The sequence below is a fragment of the Passer montanus genome, unplaced genomic scaffold, assembly GCF_014805655.1.
Source record: "Passer montanus isolate IOZ18808 unplaced genomic scaffold, ASM1480565v1 scaffold12, whole genome shotgun sequence".
Lineage (NCBI taxonomy): Eukaryota > Metazoa > Chordata > Aves > Passeriformes > Passeridae > Passer > Passer montanus.
Genome location: NW_024358722.1, coordinates 2,471,239 through 2,495,371, shown reverse-complemented (window position 1 = coordinate 2,495,371; position 24,133 = coordinate 2,471,239). Strand labels below are relative to the sequence as shown.

Here is a 24,133-nt window from a genome sequence, read left to right as displayed (position 1 = left end):
TTTTTAATTAAATATTGTGTGTGTGTGTACTCATAAATCTGTACTATGCAACATGATTTTTTTCTTTCCCCAGCTAACAACCACAGGTAACAAGTTTGCTTCAGTGAGATTTAAAGTGTGTTCCTTTAAATGTATCCACCCTCCCTGCTATTCCCATAAAATTCCTCCAGCACCCCTGCTCTTCCTAGGAAACTGCAGGGTCCTGTCTCTGTTCATTCTCCATCAGTTTGGAAGCAGACCATTTGTGGCTGATGGCCTTTGCTTAGGTGATGGCTCTTGTCTTGAGGCTTTGCCTTTTAGTGGAGCACACAAAGTGTGTGGCACTGCCAGGTGCCATCACACTTTGCAGTAAAAGTGGCAAAGGGGTCACAAAACTACTTGTCTTTGAGGAATTCAACAATCCCACCAGAGCAGGTTAGGGTGATAGCCATCACAGCCTGCTTTGCTTATCTATGTAGGCTATATCTCTCTTGTCCCTCTGGTCTTTATAGGTCAATTGATTTGAACCAGCCATACAGAAAAAACTTCTCCTGTGTGTTTCTTGGGGCTACTTCTCATGTTTCTGCTCAGGTTACTTGCCCTTCCTGTCAGGAAAGGTTTTCAGATTCCTGTTTTAGGCTAAATTAATTGTAGAATTTGCAGTAGTCCTGTGTGTTTTTGTGAATTAGCTTCTTAGAAAGAGGTGGTCTTTGTGAACTCCTTAAGCCCTGTGTATGTATGCACTCACAGTTTATAATAAATCTATTTCCAGAATGGAGGTTTCCCCTTTGAAACCACACGTAGCTTTCATGAGTGCTTTGTGTCCTCCTTCAGATTTGAATGGGAAGCAGCAGTAATTCAAATAGAGTGCAAAAAGGAGAAAGCCATTGCTGGGATGTGATGGGGGTTAACCTTGTGATGGCCCTAACTCTCTTTACAAAGTTGGACAGTTCTTCAGGTGCAATATGCTATGTCAGATGGCCATGCCTGGGAGGTCTGAGGTTTAGAGACCACTCTGAACCTAGAGTTGTTTGATTGATATAAGGATTAGGATAGAAATGACTGCAAATGAGCCCTGCTGCATATGGCCTGATAGTAATCCAAGTAAAACACTTGAAATCTTTCTACAAAACCAGTCTTGTTTTGTTGAGCTTTTTTAAATTAAAAGAAATCCAGTTAGTTCTGTCCCTGATTAATTAGTATATTATTAGGTATGGAAGGCAACATAGATGGAGATCAGTGTGAAAGAGTGCAAAAATTTCCTGTCAGTGGTACACACAGTATTTTTAAATGTACATGCAAGGCCATATTGGGAGCACCTCTTTGAAAGACTTGGTCCTGAGTATCATCACTGGTCTCTCTGCTTTGAAGACTACTTTAGTAAATTAAGCTAAGCTTATGAACATAATGGCCTGTTTGAAAGTGTATTAATTTCAAGTGTGTACATTTTTTATAAATAGCATTTTTATTTTATATTTTTATTGATTGCCTTTTGAGGATGTACATTCAAATACCAACCACCACCGTGATTTATATTTCACTTTTTATTATTCTATATTTTTTTCTTCTATATTTAGTTCTATTTTATGCCCCTTCAATCTTTTAGTAATGGTGGCAAATGAAGTATGAAACAAAAAAAAAAAATTGTAGTGTAAATTCACATTAATATTTCACTCTCCAGAATTATTTTACTGCAGAATTTGGGCAATGACATAGTCAGTGCAGAATTTCCTTTTCAGGTTATACTGTGTATTTTTTCACCTGAAGTGTGAACATACTGGGACAACAGTGAATGTCATAAATCACTTAAGAATTAATTTGGTTTTAGTTTATTTTTCATTTTGTTAAAAGTCTCCTAAAGTTGTTTCTTGCATTTTCTTCAGAGTAAAAGTTTTTTTATCACCACTTAATCATTCTAATTTGTTAAAAAAAAAGTATTTGTCTTTTCTGTCAGTTTGCTGTTATGTAAAATTCTGTGAAAAGCATCTGCTAGTTTGAAATTTAAAGTTGTATTTTTGCATACAATAGAATCAGCATTTTTGTGAAAAGTAATAATTATTTTAATTTTTAATTTGACTTGTTGTGATGAATTTTTTTCATTTAATCAGATTTTATACAGATAGAGATGTCTAGTTAATTAAAAAGTGCATTTTTGCAATATGCATAAGTATTGTTATTTGAAGATAGTGTCAGATAGGTTATGAAAAGGATATTTGAGGATTAATTCAGTGTTTGAGAAATCATCTTTTATGTTTTCCAGAAAGTTGCACTTACATCACTGAACGAACATCTCTTGTGTGTTCCCCTAAAAATGCATTATAAAAATCTGAAGATAATTTTTAAATAAATCACAAACTAATGAATGAGAAGTGAAACACTTAATTGTTTCAAGAAAAGATACAAAATGGTCCTATGTGCTTCGAAGTAGAAAACTTAAAATATAAAAGGTGGTTGATGGTAATGCTGGAAAAAGAATAATTTATTTAGAATAAAATTTTACCGCAGTGGTACTTCACTAATGCTTCATTTTTGTTTAAGTAAAACTTCTTTTGTGTAACTGAGCTGAATATGGATGCACGATGGTGTTAGTGTCTTTCAGCTTATGGTGAGTAATGGTGTTTCTCTTACTGAGGTTTAGCCTGCCATCTTTCCATGGCAAAGTGCCTGTTGATATTCCTGGGAGTTTGGGCAACTGCAGAAGAAGACATATTAAATAGTACTTTTGAAATTATGTGCAGAAGTAATAAGAACATTAAAGTTGCAGAGTTAAGCACCAGAAGTTGCCTGTTCTAACCTTAATGTAGTCTTGTTGTACGTATACATTATGATAATTCTGTTCCTTGTTATACTGAAAATCTGTTTCAGATTTTCTTAAATGCAAGATTGTCATCTGTCTTTTTGCAGTTCTGTGCTCCATCTCTTGTCTCTCACATGCATTGAAAAGTTAAGTACCTTGAAGAAATAACTTTCTGATCATGTGGTAAAAAGCTGTATCACAGGTGATAGGCACTGAGGGATGAAACTAACACTGCATGAGAAACAGAGCTGTCAGCAAAATGCTTTAGTTGGTGGTTTGTTTCTGTTTCTGTCCCTACGATTACACTGTGGCCTGGATAGCAGCTACAGAACTACTTACAGCTTCCTGACAGAAGAAATGGTAACTGAAGGAACACAAAAATTACGCTGAGTAAAAGTTGGGGAAAAAAGCTGCTGATAAGGTTCCCTGCAAAGACAGTGAAGAAGATTCATTGATTCTATAATTTCTCTGTAGATTAAATCCCAATTACATTGTGATGACCTAATGATGGACTAGACTGGACATGTTGCAGAATTCGGGACAGAGTGTATTTGTGAGAATATTATTGTTAACTGCAGAGAGAAGAGGGTTGATTTCTATTATATTAACATGTCTCAGATTCTGAGGGTTCATGTTTCAAACAATTACCTGAGGTTTTAAACGGGATTATCTCATAGTGTTGAGAGTATGATTTGTTTTCAGCCTGTAAATGTGCTGTGGTGTGTGGCTCCTACCAAATTATTTGGAATGAACATTTTTTGGTGTTTCAAAAAGAACAATTTAGTTGATAAGCCTAAATATACCTGGATTGGCTGTTTCCGAGTTGCTATTAACATGTTTTATTGGGTAGCATTTTTCTGCCATCCCTTTCTCATGAGGTTGTCTGCTGTTTCTGCCATGGTCATTACCAGAATTCTAGAATATAGGTCATGCTGCAAACACCTCCAAACATTGGTATTTTAAGATGTTTATGTATGTCTGTATATACCTAAACACATGCACAAACATATGTGTGCATGAGTATAAAGGAATTGATACTGGATTTTGGTATTACTGATGAAAGTAGCACAAGTAAAATTGTTCTTCAAGCCACATTTTTATTTTCTTGATATTTCTAATAGAAATTATAAGACACCTGTGAATGTTTAAAGAGCCTGTCATGAAGTGACACTTCCCTATCTGAGGATTTCCCCCTGCACTTTCATGACAACTAAAATCTATGGATGTGTTCTTGAGTTCAGCCCTGAAGGTTCAACATCTGGCTGATGGAAAGGAAACATTTTCACCAGAGGTTCTTGCACTTGGAATTTGCTTCCTTCTGTGGGTCTGTGTCAAAACCTGACTGAGCCTGTTTAACTCGAGGCAATGGTGTAAAGCCCATCTGTTCCTTGAAACTTTTCCCTGAAGGAGCGATCTAGGATGTATTTATATTCCCAGCTGTGGTTGTGCTTTTTTTGAGTACTTAGCTGATGCTTTTGGACTAATTTGTGGTTTGGGTTTGCTTAAAGGTGTGCTGAATGGATGCACTTTTAAAGCAGATTTTAGCAATGTTTCAGAACTTCCCTATCTTTAACTTGTGAGTACAGTGAAGAGTTCATGTCCCTGTTTAGTATGAATGGAGAAATAACACTTATGAACTGGTACTGTTAAGAAGAATAGAGAACTCACTGAGACTTCTATTTAAAATATGCAAAAGTCTGTAAAGTGGAAATGCAAAGCATTTGTAACTGAATATCTTAGAGCACCTGATTTTAAAATAGTCTGTCAGTGTAACAGGTTGTTATATTCTTTAGAAGGGATGAGTATTAACAATTTTGCAGATAGTTTTACTATCTTTGCATTTGGACATGGTATTCCCAATATAATTTAGTAGGAGGTGCATGAGATAGAGCAAGGTGACATTTAAGTTCTAATCAAAATTTCCTTAATGAACCTTTGTTGAGTGTTCTTTGGGGGGAAAAAAGTGTACAGTTAAGTAAATGGCAAAATTTTAAAAACCCCAACACTCTTGAAAGGGTGGTGTTTTTCTGTATGAAGAGATTGTATTTCTCTGACATCATAACTGTAAGTAGTTTAGATTAACATTTTTATGGGAGGTAAAGAGACAATGTTGTTATGAAGGTGCTTCAAATGTTTGTATTGGAGTGGGGTTATATTAATTTGTTCTTGTGGGATGTTTGAATGAATAATTTCATTAATTAAAGAAGATATTGCATCTTGTGTACATGAGGAAACCATCACAAATAAGCTATGATATGAGTTTAAAGTATAAAAGCTATTCAGCATGAACTCCTTATGTGAACAATGTTATTCTGTACTACAAATGACCTTTCACAGTTTAGTTGACTGAAAAATATGCAAGTTCCCTCCAGCCCAATGACAAATAAATATTTATGTAGGGAGTTAGTGCAGAACAGTTACTACATGATAAAGCTATACTGTCAGTTTATTCTGTACTCCACTGGCCTTCTTAAAAGCATCCCTAGAATAAAGTATAGTATTGTTTTACAGATATATTCCTACAGGTACTTGTATGTTGTATATGGACTTGAAGAGAAATATATTGTTTCTGAGAATTTCCATGAAAATTGTTTACATTTTGCTTGCAGTATGATTTGAATAACATAAGTCTGGTACATAATAGGATGTATGTTTTGGGTTCAGAGAGAAGTCATAAATACTTCTTTTCAATAATGGTAAAATAAAAAAATTACCTTTATTCTCCTGTGTAATATTAGTTGACAAAGCTAAATTCCCCCTTGTCACTGGTTATGTAATAGGCATTAAAAAATAAAAAATAAATTAATTACCACGAGAGCTATCCTATGTCAAGCAGCTTCTGAAGATGGCCACTGTTCTACTGCCTTTCTGGCTCTCTAGCGCAGTGAATTCAAGCCATAAATATGGACCCTTCACATGACAAAAATGGAAAATACTTGAATGCCTGTAACTCTTAAGCTGCATGAACAAAATAACATTGACTGTATATTAGAGTATTTAAATATGAAACACATTTTGGCTTTTTTTAAGAATGTAATTTCAACTACTTTAATTTGCTTGTTTTGCAGTTTTTATCAAGTAACTACTTTGATTCAAAAACAGAAGTGTGCATTATTTTCAGGTGCTTCGATCACTTTTTTTTGTCTTAAAATGTATCTCTATCTATTTCTTAAACACACTTTCTTTGGTTCTATAATTTTCTAAGAAAATAGAAAAACTGGGATTAGAGCTCAATGGGAACAAACAGCGTTTGGAACAAGCCCAGCAGGATGTGACAGAAGCCAGAGAGGAGTGCCTAAAACTGACAGAACTGCTGAGTAAATCTGAGCACCAACTGCACCTCACCAGGTACCCCTTATCCTATTACATGCTGTAGTACCAATTTCATTCTGCTAATTTTTTGCCACAGGCTTCCCCACAGTTGTAGATACTTGCAGTCATTGCCTACACGGGCAGCCCTCAGTTGTGTTAGAAGTGGAGATTTGAATAAGTGAGTTCTGAACTACAAAGTGAGTTATGAACTATAATTTATAAAAGTGAATTAGTAATGTGTAGAAGAGGCAATGTTCAGTTCTGGTGGTGAGGTGGCATGGTTTTAGGCAGGAAGAAGAGCAAGGTAGGCTGCAGCTACCCTTTTTTTTCTGTTGCTGTGCTTAGTAGGACAAATGTATTTGAAATGTTGTTTGAGGCTGTAGTCTAGAGCAGCACCTTTGACCATAAGAGTTCTTAGATTAATAACCTGAAATTTCTTCAGCAGAATGACCAGGAATATGTATACAAATACACAAATGAACATAATTTTCTGTACGAAGTAAGCTCAAGTATGTGAGGAGGGTGTTTCAGTCTCTTGCTCAGTGAAGATACAGTACAATGCATTGTGTAATGAAAGACCTCCCTTGAGCCTATTCCATCCTTGGGTATGGATCCCAATGTCTTTTGCTGTACTATTCATTACACATTTCTAGAAAACTCCAGAAGGCTGACATGCCAATTATTCATTGCAACTTGATTTTGGGTAACTGCAGAACTTTTTCTTCCTTTTGCCTTGGAAAATGCTATTGTCCAACTGTTTGCAGGATTTTGGTTGTGTGTGTGGGTTTTTTGTTCCATTGCCCTGCTCCCCCCAAGAATGAACATCGATAAACAAATCTGGCAGCTTTCACTCAGTACTTAAGGGAAAAAGTTAAGTTAGTTTAAATTTTTCATAGGGGGGAAAAAAAGCTTAGATTTTTATCACTTAACAGAAGTCTGTGTGTTTATCCAAGTCTTGTACTTTTTGGGCTTTGTGAGAATTCTGCCATTGAGTAAATGGAAATAAAATAGAGCCTTGTCTAAACTATTAAATTCAATGAATCATTTTTTTATTCAGCTAAATTTCTGTGTAATTCAGAGCACGGTTGTTTAACAGATGGAAGAAAGTACCACTCTAACAGCCTGTATTTAGAGAAAAAAATATGCTAGAGGTTAATGAACTTGAAAAAAGTTTTGGGTGAGTTGTTAAGATATCTAAAGTTTGGATTTAGCAGAACTTTATTAATAATGATTTGTTGTGATAGCTAACCAAATGGCTTTACCACGCTCCTTTTAGCAAAGGCTGATTTTATGCAATAAAGCTCTGGATATCTTGGAGTAAATCTCACTAGCGAATCTATAATTTAAATTATTTTTTTTGGTGAAAATACTCAAAATGTAAAAATGAGAACTACTGCCTGCTTTTACATAGCAAAGTAATTAAAGCTGGATACCTAACATAGAGATGATTCAGGTAGCTTTTTGATGTACAGTCTCTGACTCGGTAAGTTTCTGGGATGCAAATCATTAGAGGCTGGGAACAGTATTTTGGGCAGACAATGCTCTGTGCTGGCCCTGTTCTCATACAATTTCACAGACAAGCTTTTTGAGACAGATGCTGAACTGCCATGGCTCCTTTGACCTAGTGCAGGCACTCTTCTGCAAGCTTCTGATTTCCTTGGGGTTTTCTTGGTTGTTCGGGGGTTTTTTTTGTGGGTTTGGGGGATTTGGTTGGTTGGGTTTTATTTTTTTGGGCTGGGTTGGGGTTTTTTTTGTATTACTCTGTGTTCATATTTGGCATCTCCTTACAAGAATTGAAATGTTTTCTATGCTGATGTGTATTTATTGGAAAAATGAATATGATGAGGCATGGGAAATAGGTTCAATTTTTTTTCTTGACATTCCCAAATTCTTTAATACTGTACATTTTTGTGTTCTCTGTACACTTAGAGTGTCTATCTGCTTTTGCAGAATATGATAGGTGGTGTTGCTTGAAGAAGAAGGGGGAAAAAGAGATGAGTGATTCATTGCTCCTGATCTGTTACCTGTTTTCCCCTTGAACTCAAATTAGTAGGGCAGGGTTTGAAATGTTCTCGTAGTGTCACCTGTTTTCCCTGCCTTGCAGAGGGAAACATCCCCTACTGAAATGACACTTGCCCTTAGTACTGTACTCTTTTTTCCTCTCAGCTCACCTCCTGGCAAAACAGGTTTTCTGTGCTAGTAAAGGTATAAAAGTCACATGTCTCTAGTGGCATTAGTTTTACATTTTGAACTCAGTATGTTTTTCATTGATTGGTACATCCATGGTTGTTGCATGTAAATTATGGTTTACACTTACAGTTTGCCTTCTTTCATTTATTCCCTTCACCTCAAATGGCAACTGTGTCAGAGAAAATACTTGAAGGGTAGGGGTAATAGCAATCCTATGGGGGTTGTAGACTCATTCACTGTGGCGCTTGCCAAGGAAAACAGATTTTAAGCTCTAGAGTCCTGCCTGTGGGAGGTTGCTGCAGAAATTGCACTGATTTAGTGCATCTCTAGGGTATTCTGGCCTTGGCCTCGTCTTGCTGATTCTCTTCTTTTCAGGAGAGGACCAGCTGGTTCACTCCAAGTCTTCTCACAACGCTGGAGTTGAGGGAGGCCTGTACTGCTGTTACACCATTGTGGATAGTCTTTCTGTTGCCTTGCATGACCTGTCTGTGCTGTTCTGGCAGAAATAAGAGGTAGCTGAGAAGATGCAGAAAATTCTTTGTTTTGTATGAATTATTGTATTACTGAGGATAAAAGCTTCACTAATCCACTGATTCTAAGTTTCAATATTGTAAATAAATACGATTATAAATGAATACAAGAACTTTGGATTTTAATGTATAAAATGAGATAAATGTATATGAAAGGAATCAATAAGAAAAAACATGCAGTCTGTGTCATAATGAGAAAAGAAAATACTCTGCACAACAGCACTCTTCTCCAGGAGTCCCACTTCTTTGCTGTATCCTAGTTTTCAGACACTGTTGATTGATTACCAACTAAACAGCTTCTAAGTTAACAAAATGTACTTGTTAAAAAGAAAGAAAAAAAGGTTACAATTAGCTATTCTAAACCATTGCCACAGAGTTTAAAATTGCCTTTTCCTGTCACCTTTCTTCCTGGAGCAATATGTTGCTTAGAAATACTTGCTATTAACATGCACTTTCTGCTATTGAATCTAGTTAGTAATTCTAATTTGTATGTCTTCAAAAGACAGGGGAAATGCAGAACTTCCACTGTGTAGTTTTGCTTGTCAGTCATGTAACTTTGCAGATGTCACCATGCTATGAGACTGACCATGATTGTTTAAAGTTTTCTTAGGGGTTTCTTTTGCCCTAGTTTCAGCTTTGAGGTTACTCTAGTAGTAGAATCTTATGAAATTAGTTCTTAAGTCAAATTGCTCTTACTTTGGCAAGGTTAGGTCTTGTTAATTAAGCTTACCTGAAGCCCTTCTTCAGAGGGTAGAAAACATACAGGTCTGTTTTTCTTAGTTAATGAAAAATAGGCATTAAAAATCATGTCAATATGCTAATGGAAAAGATCATATAAAAGATGCAAAATGTTAACAACTTGTCCAGATCTTAGTGTGCCATCTAATGTAAAAAAATTTTTCACTATTCTTGTGTATCAAAGTCATCATTAAAAAACATTCCTCCTTTTCTTTCAAACCAGATCTGGAGATATTATTTTTTTCAGTTGCAGTCAGATGTAGTTCCTGTTCATATACATTAATCAAATTAAATCCTAAGAAGTGAGGCAATCATCAAATTTCAAAACTAAAATTTTATTATGTCATCATGCATTTTCTCAGGGAGGAAGAGATAGGTAGGTAGATAGATGGCTCAAGATATTTTTGACTGAAATGTCATCTGAAATCTGATAGGGAATATAATTAACTAGAATAGAAGCAGATTTAGTTTAGTTTAAAATTTGTCATTCTTGTTTGTTTATATGAAACACTAAGAACTTCTCAAGGTCATCTTGTAGGTAGGGCAGAATTACTAAATGAACATGTGTTTTCACGTTCAGGTGAGCCACCAAGCTGCTCTAAATCCCTGTGTCACTCTCTTGAGGCACTAAAGTTTATATTACAGTGAGTCAGTGGGTGTTGTTTTTCTTGATTATTCTTTTTCCCCCATTATGTGATATTTCTTCCCTCTTTTTGACAATGATATGATCTCTAGAAAGCAGCATATATAAGAACATGCCAGTTGGGTTTCAGCAGTGCTATAGTCATCCTACTGTGCATTGATGCTTCTTGCTGGTTTCAGTGACTCCATTAAGACTAATTTCTATTACATGTACAATAAGTAGAGCACATACCCTCCCAGGTTCATGTGGCATTATTTAATGTCTGAAGCTCTGGTGTTGAGCTGTATGTCATCACCAGTGCTCCTTGTTAGAATTTGCAGCCTGCCTCATTCATTGTTCTCCCTATTTAAGCTATATTATTAAATGATAAAACAAAATTCCTGGTGGTTATACACAGCCTTCCAGGGAGTTGCACAATACTTAGTATTTATTGTGGGGTTTTTTCTGGTAGTATCTATTAGTTAGCAACATGCTTAATACCATGTCTTTTCTAACAATTTTAGCACCTCAGAGTCCGTCATCTATGCTGAGAAGCAGTTTTGGAGAAACAGTGTTACTAATATTAAATGACTGAGGTAGGCTTAATCTTCTCAGACTGACTGACTGATGAAAGCACCAATAACACTAGAATTGGGGGTGTGGGGGGAAGAAGCAGAAATGAGGTGTAACCAGTAATTGATTTCTAATTTTTTTGGAAAAAAAAATCAATATGCAAAAGCATTATTTTAAAATGCAGGGATGAGTGATAACACGAAACAACTCTAACTAATAAACTTTTTAGATTCTGCTTCATATGTTTACTTTTCATTAAATTTAGGGATGGTTGTGACTATGTTGTTGTGATTCAGTCAACATTTATTTCTATCTGGTTTTCATATACAAAGGCATCAGGATGCCAGAAAATAAACTGTTAACGGAGAATTAACTTCTTTGGCACGCTTTCATACTTATCTTCCAAATTAAAGAAAATGAAATGGGCAGAAGCAGAGTGTAGATTACCTCCTTTTTGTCAAAAATGGTGGGAATTTGAAAATTAATAATAAAAAAGGGAACAGATGCAGTAACATGCCAGAGGGAGATTAATGTGGAGAGTAAAATCTGTGAGCAACAAAACTGAAGCAAACTGAATCAGTGGGAGGTGGTTGTACAATCAAAATCAGGATAAAAGAGAAATTACAAACAACCCTGCACTTGTCAAAGTAGTAGTAATGAAATCCTGACTCTGCCAGCAGCGAGAACCTGTGTTAGCACTTTGGGGTAAGGCCGGGAGCCGGGTGCCAGGTAGGAGGGCAGCGCGAGGCTGCTGGGCGGCAGCCATCGCGTGTGGAACAGATGGCGGGGAAAGCTGGCCGGGGAGGGGCTCCTTCGCAGAGCTAATCAGACAGTAACGGATAGGGCAGCTGGGAGGACTGACCACCGCCAGGCGAGCGGCGGGGTAGCCGCAGCCGTGCGCGATGTGTGCAGTGGTGTGCCCGCCGGCCGCACGCGAGACCTTCCAAGGTCTTTGCGGCGCCGCCGCGGCCGCGCGGAGTTGGGAGGCGGGCGGGGACGGGCCCGGGCCCGGGCCGGCTCCGCGGGCCTCGGCGGCCTCCGCGCGTCCCGCCGGCCGCATCGCGCCCCCTCCTTCCTCACAAACGCTCTCGGCCCTGCTCTGTGCTGAGGTGGCGTGGTTTCGTGCCTTGCCGGAGCGGTGTAGCGAACGGAGAGTGTGGCGAGGGACAGAAATGGGAAAGCACGTGGGTCCGGGGACTGCTCCGGGAAACCGAGAAGGAAACTTTGCTCCCTTGAAAGGCGGGAGAGCCGTAGGTCGGCACTTTCCCACTGGGCTGGGCCCCTCCAAGAATGGAACCAGTTTTCTGATGTTTTATTTTTGCACTTCCCTACTCATAAATGAGAGCTTGAGAGGGATGAATGAAGGTCCGAGCCTTCTGATCCTGAGTCACATGAATAATTTGACTCGCGTAAGAAGTAAAGATCAATAGGATTTCTTGTGCAAGTAAGAGGTAGTCATGTGTGAGAGGATTACTAGGTCATGTCCCGTGTTGATGACTGTCAGCTTGAAAGAGAAATGAAAACAAAATTTTATCGAGGAAAGGGGGAAATAAAATCCTGAAGTGTAGCAAGGGAGATCTTACCTACTACTACCTGGGTTTGTTTGATCAGGATATGTGATACTTTTTCAGAAATTTTTAACAAATAACCAGCAACATATCCTGCATCTGCTTTTTGAACTTGTGTGTATCTTGTCTGCAGAAGGTTTATAGTTTGGCTCAATTATCCATTTTGAGCAGGGAGGGGAGGAAACATTACAGGGATTTGAAATAGGTAATATAATATAGCCATATGCTATTTATGCAGCAGTTTCTGCAATAAATCTAATTTGGTGCTGTCAAAAAAAATTAGACTTATTTGCTATAGCAGCACATTAGTAAATGATTGTGGTAGCTTTGAAAGTTGTCATTCACTCTGCTTTACTTGCAACTGAATCTTGCAGAGCTTTTTTTTTTCGTTCCCCCTTCCTTTTCCCCTGAGCAACTCTGTGAAAATCTGAGCTCTTTGTCCTGCAGCTGTAGAAACTGCAAATATTTTCACTACTGAAAGAAGGGCTTGCTTTAAGGGAATTGAAGATGGAGGTGGAAGAAAGAATAGCCTCTATTGTTAACAATCATATGAATGCATATGTGGAACAATCAATAAAGTGGTGGGGGATAAATTTCTCCCTTGCCTACAGGTTTTCATAGTGCAGCTGAAATTGTTTATCTGATTATACAGCATGTAGATAAATTAGCTGTTCTGCGTTATTATAGGAGGTAAAATATTTTACCTGCCACGATAAGACCATATGCTGCTTTATGAAGACTGATACTGAGTGATTTGAAATAAATCGGTTCTGTCGTCTTCTGGCAGGGCGTTGTAAAATTTTCTAAGCTGATACACTTTGTGTCAAGATAACACACAATTATTTAAATATCATCCTATTTAATATTTTAAACATATTTAAGTGATTGTACAAACATATAAAGACCATTGATAAATTTTATCAGGGAAGGAAAGAAAAGGTAAGTAAAGGAGTAAGGAACAAATACAAAATCATATGTTAATTTTTAACATTAAAGTGTTTATAAATTATTATTAATTTTAACATGATTAACAATTGTATTTATTCTCCTACAATAAATATTTCTTAAGAAAAAGACAATAATGTTCAGATTTTAGTATTAGATTCATCTAAATTTTTTTTCACGGCATTTAAACTGCAACTGGTCACATCAATGATCACATCAGGTTGTTGAGGCAGCCAAATTGCTACTGCATGTAGAGTGTGGTTCAGGAGCAGTGACAATACTTAAAGCGCTTTGGAGCGAGTGGTGAATTCAGATGAAACACTGAAGAGACTAACTGCTGTAGAAAACAAACATCTTTATAAGGTCTTTGTGTTGAGCAGTTATTATTCAGCACTAACAGTAATAAGTTTATGAGTGTGTATCAAATATTTACTTTGGTCTCATTCAAATTAGGTTTTTTATTTCTGTGACTAATGACAACAGGATAATGATTTTTTTTTTTTTTTGAACCAAAGAAGTCTTTCAGATACTTGTATTCAAGGCTGCTGGATTTTTTGCTGAATTTGCTACTGGAAAAAATGGTTCTGATTTTTATCATTATTTCTGACTTGTTCTAAGGCTTTTCTCTCAAGTGCATCGAAAGGCTGTCTTTACAATAAGCTAAAATGCACTTTTTGTGTCAGCACTTGGTATTTGTGAACTTCAACAATTTTAAAAGCTGTCTTGTGCTTTCAGAAGTATATTCAAAGTTGTTTGTTTTGTGCAGTCACAGCGGTTGTTGATTTGTGGGTGTTTTTCCTTTGCTGTGCAAAATTCTGCTCCTTAAGTTCTTGCCTAGAAAAAAAATCCAACAGAAAACCCAAAAGGTCGTCAGCTGGAGACTTTATCCAACTTCAGGTCGAAGAGCATCAGCCTGTAGGTTGTCACTGCTGGGAGCAAGTGGCTGGTGGATGGAGGGCGGAAGGAAAACAAATCACCTGGGCATGCAGCCCTGGCCGCCCGGCTGCCCTCGCTCCTCAGCCCTTGGGCAGCGCCCTGGTGCCGGTGGCTGGTCGGGAGCGGCTGGGCCGGGACATGCCCATCCTGAGTGAGCAGATGAGCTGCTGCCGGCTGCTCGACAGGGCTCAGCTCCTCGCCCTGCCTGTGCTGGCAGCCTGGCAGGGTTAATGGTGTGCTGCTCTGGGTTGCCCCTGTGGGTTTGGTGGTTTGCATGTCAGACTATAGTTCTGTAGAAATAGGAGCGACTTTTCGTGATTAGCTTCTCCTTGTTGGCTTCTACAGGACTTAAATCACAGGGGAATTAAAGAGTCTCTCTAATCAGGTGGGACATTGCTGCATCCTCTTTTTGTACCAGGGTTCCTCTTCTATTTCCAGTGCATTTGTTCACCTGTATCTGGTTTCCCATGGAAGAAGACCCTAGTATAAGAAAATACTTCCTTGCAAATGCAGGGACTAATCCCTACAAAAGTGATAGATCAGTATTAAGTTTTTATTCAGCTAAATTTAGGCAGTATTTGTCAATGCAATTTTCATTAAAGTCAAATTCAGACCTAATGTAAGTATAAATACAATTCTGCTAATGAGATTGGATTACTTCCTGGATTTGATCCAGAAAACTTTACTTTAAATTCATTTTTGGTAAAGAGGTAATAAAATGGGTGGTTTATTATAATTGCGTACAAAACTTCAAATATGTATTTTATTTTTTTGGTATTGTATTTATCTTGTGAAAGGTTATCTTTTTTTTTTTTTTTTTAAGAATACCAAGGTGTGCTGTGAAATTGAAGGTATTTCTTGTTTTAGAAGAATGAGACTCTCAAGGAGGTTAGTTAATAATTCAGGAACTTTTGGTTATTAGAGTCTATTCCTAAAAAGAAATATGGACACAGGAATTGCTAAAAATAATGTATCCTGCTAACAATAAGAATTTAGTTTCAGCCTCTCTTTACAATTTGCCTCAATGTGGAAGACAGTATTCTAACAAAGAGTTGCATATGTGTGTTTTAGAAGCCTTGAAAACAAGAAAAAAAATATTAAGGATTTTTTTCTTTAAATAGTGTTGCATTTGAAACATCAGCAGGTAGGGCAAAAAAAAAAAGCTGCAGATTAAATAATTTTAAATGAGTGCTCTTGACCTCTTTAAGATTTTACTGTAAACTTACTCATTCAATTGTTCCCATTTTCTCTTTGTATTTTTAGTCAATATCTCTGTTACATAGAGTCAGAGTCAAAAGTCTTCATTTATTATTTTATTTATAATATTTTTATTAGCCTTTTCCACTTCTTCACATAGCTCTTGCAAAGTCTTTCTTAGATTGTGCTAGCCCTAGCAAGAAGGAGCAGATACATGTATTTGAAGAAAAACACGTTAGTTGTTGGAGTTAACAAATAATGATTAAAAGCTATTCTTTTGCTTCTTACTATTTCTCCTATACCCCAAACTGATCTTCACAAATACAGGACTGTAAAGAACTTCATCTGCTGCTGGTTAGCAGAAGTGGATTTAAATCTACACCGACAGTTCATTTGACAATGACCTTGAGGGGCTTTGCTTCTTGAAGAAGAAAGCAGAAGCTTGCGGTAAACAAAGTTCACTTCTGACAGATGGATTGAATGACAGAAAGGTTGCGAGTGCCAGAATAGCCCTGGCAGAGGAGGAAATGTTCAGTGGAATCCAACAGGAGAGGAGGTGTGAACAGGTGCAGGGTTGCTGACGGAAGGGGAACCAGATGGAAGGAGCCAGAGCCAGTTTATTTAAAGGAAAAGGCAGAAAACACTGAAAGGCTGTGCGATCAGTGGCTAAAAGTGTGCATGGAAGAAGGTAAAAATTCACAAAGCAAAACTGCACAGTGGGATATCTAGCACTTAACATAATGGTAGTAATTTGTGAGTTTCGTTTTAAAGTTGCTATTGAAATATGTTTCTCCCTTACTCTTGACAGCATAAAGAAGAGATTTATAACCTGTCCAAAAGGAAAAAAAAAAAAAAAACTAACAAAACCACCACCAAAAACTTCAAATGTTATGCTGCCTGTCCATTATTTCTAATACTGCAGGCAGTTACAATCAGAATAATATAAAAATTATGCCACAGCTGAAGAAATGAATAAAAGGCATATAAGGCTGGATTTTTTTTTAACTCACCTGTTTGTATCTAGCTCTTGTGACCTGGGGGCAGATGAGCATGGTTTTCATTAGGATGTTTTTGTAAGATCTAGAGCAAATTGACAATTGTCAAGTACAGTGTAATGTTAGCACAGTATTTCTCATCTTTTTTGCTTTTGGTCATAAGTCTGTCAGTTTGCTGGAATGTGCAAGTGGTAGCTTGCTGTAGGATGGGGTAGAAATCTAGCTTACCCTAGATCAAATTCCCTGAAAATCAAATATTGTCTTTCAAATTGTCATCCTGAAGAAATGCTTTGTTCTGTCAAAAGATTCTGCTTCTTCCCAAGCTGTTCTTGTGAGGCTTGGTCCTTTGCAGGCAGGGAAAAAATCGTTCTTCAACTTCTTATTGATTTCAGCAATAGTTGGGGATCATTATCAACTTCCACATATTGGGCCTGTGGCACCTTAGGCGCAGGTTGTGTGTCTGTGTCTGTACCTAACGTGTGTGAAAAATGCAGGTAAGTGTTGAGCAGTCGCTCACAGTGCATCTGTGATCTACTGGATCGTTCAGCTGTGCTGAGCTGATCCGGATCAGGTGTGAGCACACAGGCACTTTCCTTTTTAATTAGCTAGAGCATGCAACGCCGTGTTTATGCTGACTTTATGCCAGCTGCAGGAAGGACAGATGATACCTGATTCAGCATAAAGCTTGCTGGTACAAAGTTAACGTACCAAAAACATTGGGTTTTTGAACAAATTTAAATTGGCAGAGTGAGTTCAGAGCAGATCAGGTCTCTGCATCATTTAGCTGCATCATTTTTTGATTCAATGGTAGGAGCCTGATGGTTGGATTTACTGTATTAACAAGCTGAGCCTTGGAGTACAGAGTCACAGTTATTTGAACCTGGTCTGAGCCTATGCTGTTGCTGAAAGCAAGTCCCTAGAGTGGCAATATATGGCTATGTTTAGCCACATTTGCAAGGGCCTTGCTTCTGCTGACACTGGAAGACAGGCACCTGTGTGATAAGAGTATTCAAGGAGTTATTCAGATGGAAAAGTAATAATTTCTTGAAGAATGGGTTGTGTGAGTGCTCATTGTAAGAGGATGAAAAGAAGGACCACACCTCTTATATTGACATTGTCTGCCTTAAATGGGTCCTGAAGCTGCATTGTAAGAGGCTGCTGGTGCCAAATTCAAGAATCACTATAAATCAAGAAAATGACTCCTTTATTTTAAATAGAGAGAAAATAATTTGTGTAAATTTGTGTATGCAAAACACATACCTGTAAAAATCTTCTATGTTAAGCAATTTTAATATACAGTCATTTGTAAAAGTGGCTTGTAGAACAAAGAATATTCTAGAGAAGTGTGCAATATTGAAAGTGCTCAGGCTATGTACTAAGACTTCACAAAGATCACCTCTCCCTATGCTGTATTTAATTGTGTGTTTCTATAGGGACTTAGGAGCCAGATAGTTCACAATCTGATGGTAATAGTCATGAGAGAATTGACGTTTACTTACAAGCTACATATCTTGATGACAAAGCTTATAAATGTGACAGAAAATTCAGATTGTGATTCTATGTCAGTATATTTGACCTAATATGAGATGCTATTTACTGTTAGAGGTGCTTTTTTCTTCTCTAACATCAAAATAGAGGGAAGCCATTGATAATATTTGGTTGTGACTTGATATACAGAGGACTATTGATATTGAAGAGAAGTTATTGAGGAACTGGTGGTTTTCTGGATATATCTTGATGGCAATAATGCCAAAAGAGTAAAATCCTGCTAGAGGCTAGGTGTTTGCAAATTCTTTCTGTTATGCTGAATGTAAAGTAAGAAATGCAGTCTTTTCATTTTGTTAACTGACCTCACAGATAGAAGTAGAGATGTAGAACTTAACTGTGTTAAGGTTCTTTAATTCATAGAAACTTCCATAGGAGCAACACTCTGTGTTACTGTATGTCTGTTCCTATGGTCCTACAGATTTTCATCTGTCTCATGCCCACTAATATCTCCAGTTAGCTGAAATAACTTCTAAGTCGATTTCAAGTATGGCAAGCAGGAGTAGAAATTCTTTTCACATGCAGCCATTAATGTAGTTTCTCCTGGTGCCTCAGTACGGCTGAAAGGACAAAGTGGAAGTTTTGGACTGAAGTGTTTAATTTTTCTGTAGACTTCTTGTTATTATATAAAGTGGAAATAAATACAGACATTATAAAGCAGTTCCAGTATTGTGACTGCAACCTAAATAGAGGGATATGGAAAAAAAATCAGTGGGTACAAGAAAGTTATATGCACTGACTTCTGTTCCAGCAAAATTTAAATTCTTAGAAAAAAAAACAGAAAATAGTATAACAAGTTGACATTACTTGAATTCTGGGAATGGGGATATAGGTGATGAGTTACCTGCATTTTGGGGAAAATTGTTTCAAGCTAATTTGTCAATTAATTGTAATTAGTCTCTTGGTGAGGTTGGGAATCTGTACAGAGCTTAATATTTTCTTTTTTTTTCCCCCAAAAAGTATTTCTTATTATTTGAAGTGGTTTTTTGAAATAGTAGTAGCAGACTGGAAGAGTTGTTTTTTCCAGCCTTTCATCTCAAGTAGGGTAGTGAAGTTTCATTTGGTTTCATTAACATACTTTAAATGAATTTCTACTTTCAAGTTATTTCTGTAGCATCTTCTAACTTCCTAGATCTATATTTAAAGAGCTGGATCAATTTGAATGCTGAATTTTTTTCCCCTTGACCTTTACATAACTTTTCTAATTGCTTGTAATGCTTCTCATGGTTCTCATTGCTTCTCGTTGTTATGAGAAAAAAGCTCTGACATTTCATTATTTTAGGAAACTCTGTATTTCTCAAATAATACAAGAAACAATATTTAAGGGTTTTTTTGTTTCATTATGTTTTTTTGAGCCTCAGTTCTCATGAATTGCCCACATGTATCCTGAGAAATGATGCAGTCCTTCAAATCCACCAATTAATTTAATAGTTGGGTTTCTTCAAAATTTGACCATGCAAATATAGATTTTACTGAAGCTCACCAAACACAGTGTGCTGGCTGGGGCAGTTTCCAGAAACTTGAGCTTTCTGCTGAGAAGACCTGGCAGCCAACTCCAGAATCAGCATCCAGTCAGCTCCCAGAAACTGACAAAAAGAGCAACTCAGTGGGTAATTCCCTCAATGGGATACAGGAAGGGCAATTTTTCAGCTCCTTGGAAAGGTTTAAAGAAATGACCTGATCGTGATGCTTTTAAAAGATACTTCTACATAATTCTTGAGAAAGCATGAACTCATATGTCTGGTTTATATTTTTTTTGCCATAAGAACATTAATTTCATGCCTTTCTTTTGCCTTGTAAAAGCACCAAGAGTCATATAATCCAATCCACACAAGCACTGAAAAAAATCAAAACCTTTATTACAAAAATTCAGATGGAAAAAAAATCTACAGTGTTTAATAAGAGGAAGCAATTAAACACTGTCCAGCTAAGTCCTCATTCAGAGCAACCACAGGTATTAACAAGGTCCTTTTAGGTGAAAATTCATAGGCCTTTCAAAAGAAAACCGAAACAGTCAGTGCTAAACAAAGGTTCCTAGAAGCCTGATTTAAAGGAAAGGGAGAAATCTTGTGACCCTGAGCCTTCATACTGAGTTGATCCAAACATATGAGTAAGGTGCACGCTCTAGAATTCTGTTGATTTAGAAGGTGTGGAAAGCAATAATTTTGAATTGCAGCTACATTTAAAATCAACATGTGCCTGTTTACCTGCAGAATTACAGGTCTTACTGTGTTGCATTTTCTTACTTAAATGTTTGAAAATACTAAGATTGGATAGCATATGATAAAACTCAGTAAACACATTCTCTTTTGTAAATAGCTGAATGGGGTACTGCAGAGCTGTTAAATTGAAAGGCTGGTCTGAAAGGAGTTATAGAAGTTTTACATTAATAGAGAGAATTATTTAATACTGTTCCTGGGGAGAATGACTTCTTGGTAAATTGGGGTTTTTTTCCATGGTTGCAGACCAGCCTTTAGACTTGTCTGCTAACCTGAAAAAATAAAAAATGGGCCCTTGTTCTTCTGTGTATGACATACATACAAAGATACATAAAAAATACAGGGGAAAGAAGTTTTTGAAGTGTGATCTTATTCTGTATACCTTCTCTTATCACCTTTATCATTGTGAGTTTTGAACAGTGTCTGGTAATAAAGTTAGAGATAGCAAAAAATTTTCTTATGTGTCCCCTTAGAGAATAAGTCAGGTATTGTGACATCTTGTTTCAGCTTTTATACTTTTTTTTCCTTTTTATCATGAATGTGTGGTTTGTTTGGTTGTGTTTTTCTCTTCCTATAGCCTGAGAGAAGAGCAAGGATGTACTCTAATTTTCCATTCTTCCTTTGACACTTGCAGCTGAAATAAGATAAAATAGCCTATGAGAAGGTGATTCAGAAAGCTACTAGTAATGGACAGTCCACTTGACTTGTATTGTTGAAAGTTTTCAAAGTAGACTGCATAAAACATTGCTAAATTTTTGTACCCAAAGTTATTTGGTCTTTAGGGCTTCTAATACATGTAGTCTTTCAAGAGTTTCAATTTATTTGAGTGACTTTATGCAAGGTTTTACTAAAGATACTGGGAGTAAAATGCTTGGGTAACTCCTCAGAACTTTTCCAGTTTGGTAGAGAATCTTCTGCTATACATTTATTTTCAAAAATACTGGGTGAGAAAGCTCATTTCCTCTGAAAGAGCTACGGGAGCCTTCAGCTGAGTCCTTTCTCTTTTCTGAGGTAATTTGTTGTGCAGTGGCTCACAGTGCTGGCCCACCTGGCCACATCTTACCTAGGAATGAGGTCTGTTCTGGACCACTGAGGCATGTGGTAAAAGCATCAGTGTTAGGCTTGACTGGTCCTCCTGCTGCCCAAGTCTGAGTGTGGGTGCAGAGTTCCAGGACTGGTCATCATTTAGACAAGTCTTGTTAGTTCGGATAGCTCAAGCATTTGGAACACTAAATGCTGGCTACTCCTTAATGATTTACGAAGTTCAGGTTAAAACAAATCTATAGGAAAGCTAAAATGCTTTATAGTTATATTTTGATATCATAATTAATTTGTAATTAATATGAAATGAAGATGTCAAAAATAATGGTATAATAACCTCTTGTGTATCACTGAACTGAGATAATTGCTAGAGTATTTTAATTTGTCAAATTAAGTTCTTAGTCCTTACTAATGGACCATTAGCTTTTTTAAAAATGCAACATGTTGATCTCATGGAAAAATCAAATAGTCAATATAGGAAACATGGTTGCTTCAAATTGTAGTTGCTTTGCCAGAAGAAATACTGGCAACCTCCAGTCAGAGGCCTAATTCTACATTAAGAATTAATCTGCTTTTTTAATTTTTTTACTTATACTGTTACCAAACTGAAAAGACTCCTTCAGAAATACATACTATTGAAATGTAGTGAAATCCAAACCATTTAACTGTAGTGAAATACATACTATTTTACTGTACTAAAATGCAAACTTTTATCAATCTAAGTTCTGTTTTATTCTAGTCAAAAATAGATGAGCTTTTAGTTATATCAAATATGACTTTTATGTCACTTTATATACTTCCTTTTTCTTTACTGCAAAACCCTTTGGCAAAGAGTGGACTTCTCTTGTAAACGGATCTGTGATCCAATTTTTCTTTGTTAGTGGTGAGAAAGGTGTTTTGATTTGGGGGATTATTTTGGTTTGGGGTTTTATTTGGGTTTTTTAAATTAAGTTTAATGGCTCAAATTCAGTCAGCATACCTTCATGTTAGCTTTGAGATCAAAGTGAATTTTCACTTTGAATTTTTCACTTTCAGTTGCAGCAAGGTTTTTTTTAAAGTTTGCCAGAGATGGCAATTTTCTTTTTCCTGTGCTATAAGCTACAGTTCACAGTGCCTTTTGTTTTGTCAAGAACATATGAAAAGCATAACTTTCATGCACTACAAGCCAATATCAAGTTCATTGAGATATGCAAACCAGTTAATTGAGTTAACTATGGCACTTGACAGCGACAATGCAGGCTTGAAACAGGGGTTTAGAACTAAAATCACTGTGGAAAACCTGTGCTTCAGAATGAGGCTTAAGAAGAGCTTGAGCTTTCTCCACAATTGAGTCTTTGGTTGCTTCTGACTTTGTCCCACAGAAAAGTGGGAAGTCTTCATGAGTTCAGCGTGTCTGCTTTGGTAAAACTGATCAGTGTTGTGACCAATCACATGTGCATTTTAGTGTGTTCAGTGTTTTGCACTTAATAGAGCTAGTGTTTGAATTTGAGTAGAGAACAGGCTGGTGCACTTTTACCACTCATCTCCTATATTTGACCTCTATAGATTAAGTTTTTAAAAGCTCTGAAACAATTAATCTTTAGCTGTTGTTTCTGATTCAGATATTACCTGTGTCATCAAAATTAGTCAGTCGTAGCTGTGCCTTTCATTGTCTCTGTGCTTTCTATTAGTGAATATAAGAAATTCTGAAGTTTTTTTAGAAGGAGGCTTCTGATGTCTTTGCACTAATGCTGGAGGGACAAAGGACTGTTTCCTCCTATATACAGTCCATAGATTTTCTTTTACTCTAAATTGTGAAAGAATTGATTTAAGAAATTGCAATTGGATAGACAATGTCAGAGCATCTAGAACTCCTCCAGTATTTGTTGGTTGTAGCAGGAAGGTTACCAATAGATTCTAAAATCTCTTGGGCTGCCTTCTGCATGTTTTATACTTTTTTTTTTCTCCCTGTATGTGTTGGGGAAATTTTCATGTGGAGGGCAGAGAGATTGAACTTAGTGAGCAGGTTCATGTCAAGGTGTAGATAAAGGACATGCCACTCTGTTTAGACAGATTTGGCTCCAGGATATATTTTTGCTTCTGAGCTGTTCTGAGCACCTCAGATATTGTTCTGTGTGGCATTGGATGTGTTTTAATTCCAAACTTTTAAGTCCTAAGAAGCTGCTCTTCTGTGTTAAGAATTACCTGTTGTCTTAGTTTTACAACTGAGCTTTTATCCACTGTATAAATTCGTCTTCAACCACCCCATACACACTTCAGCCGCAGGGCACTCACCACACATCCATGGTTTCTGAGCTCTATGCAGTAAGTGACACAGGGGAGTGACTTTTTTTGGATGGGTCCCCTACACAGGAGAGTGTTTTTGGGAGCAGTAGATTCTCCATTTATATTGAACTTGCTGGTTAGCATGAGTTCATTGGGGGGCCCTAGCAGTGAGGAATGGACCTTCGCAGGTTTGCCTTGGTAGCTTGAGCTGTGCAGCTTGCTGCACGCTGAAGGTTACCCCCAGCAGAAGGCCAGCCAGCCAGCTGTGTGCCAGATGACTGCACAGCACCCACCTGCACACAGCCATCTCACATGAGAACTATTCAATAAAATACTGTGCTACTGACGCTTTCTTGAGCTGAAAGCATCAGAGGAATGTGAGAGGTGCTGGTGGCTTGTTTTTCCTTTAGTTTTTTTAGCAATCCAGTGCTATAACAACTTTCTGAAGATAAAAAACATTTGTAAAATAAAGGGGTTTGCACAGACTGGTTTCCAACAAATATGGGAAAAATATTCTTAGTAATGCTTTCCATATTTGGAGCTTACACTGAAAAAATGATGGGAGCATCACTCCTTATGATAGCCCCAATATGATTACAAAGCAATTCTGAGAGTGATGTGATAAAGTGCTATTCAATATATGAAATTTCCTTTAAAAATGTGCTTTGTTTCCTTAACTCT

General features: G+C 37.1%; 1 protein-coding gene across 7 annotated transcripts in view; it reads left to right on the top strand.

Moving 5' to 3' along the window:
• The window catches only part of SDCCAG8 (SHH signaling and ciliogenesis regulator SDCCAG8), a 109,804-nt gene that overhangs the window by 31,475 nt on the left and 54,196 nt on the right, over positions 1-24,133 (top strand). For 6 of the 7 annotated variants that reach the window (XM_039697864.1, XM_039697865.1, XM_039697863.1 and 3 more), the window contains one exon: positions 5,982-6,124. In XM_039697864.1, the coding sequence (XP_039553798.1) occupies positions 5,982-6,124 (143 nt within the window). Of the gene's footprint in view, positions 1-5,981; positions 6,125-8,653; positions 8,768-24,133 lie in introns of those variants that run through there. The other variant, XM_039697869.1, reaches the window with a different exon arrangement.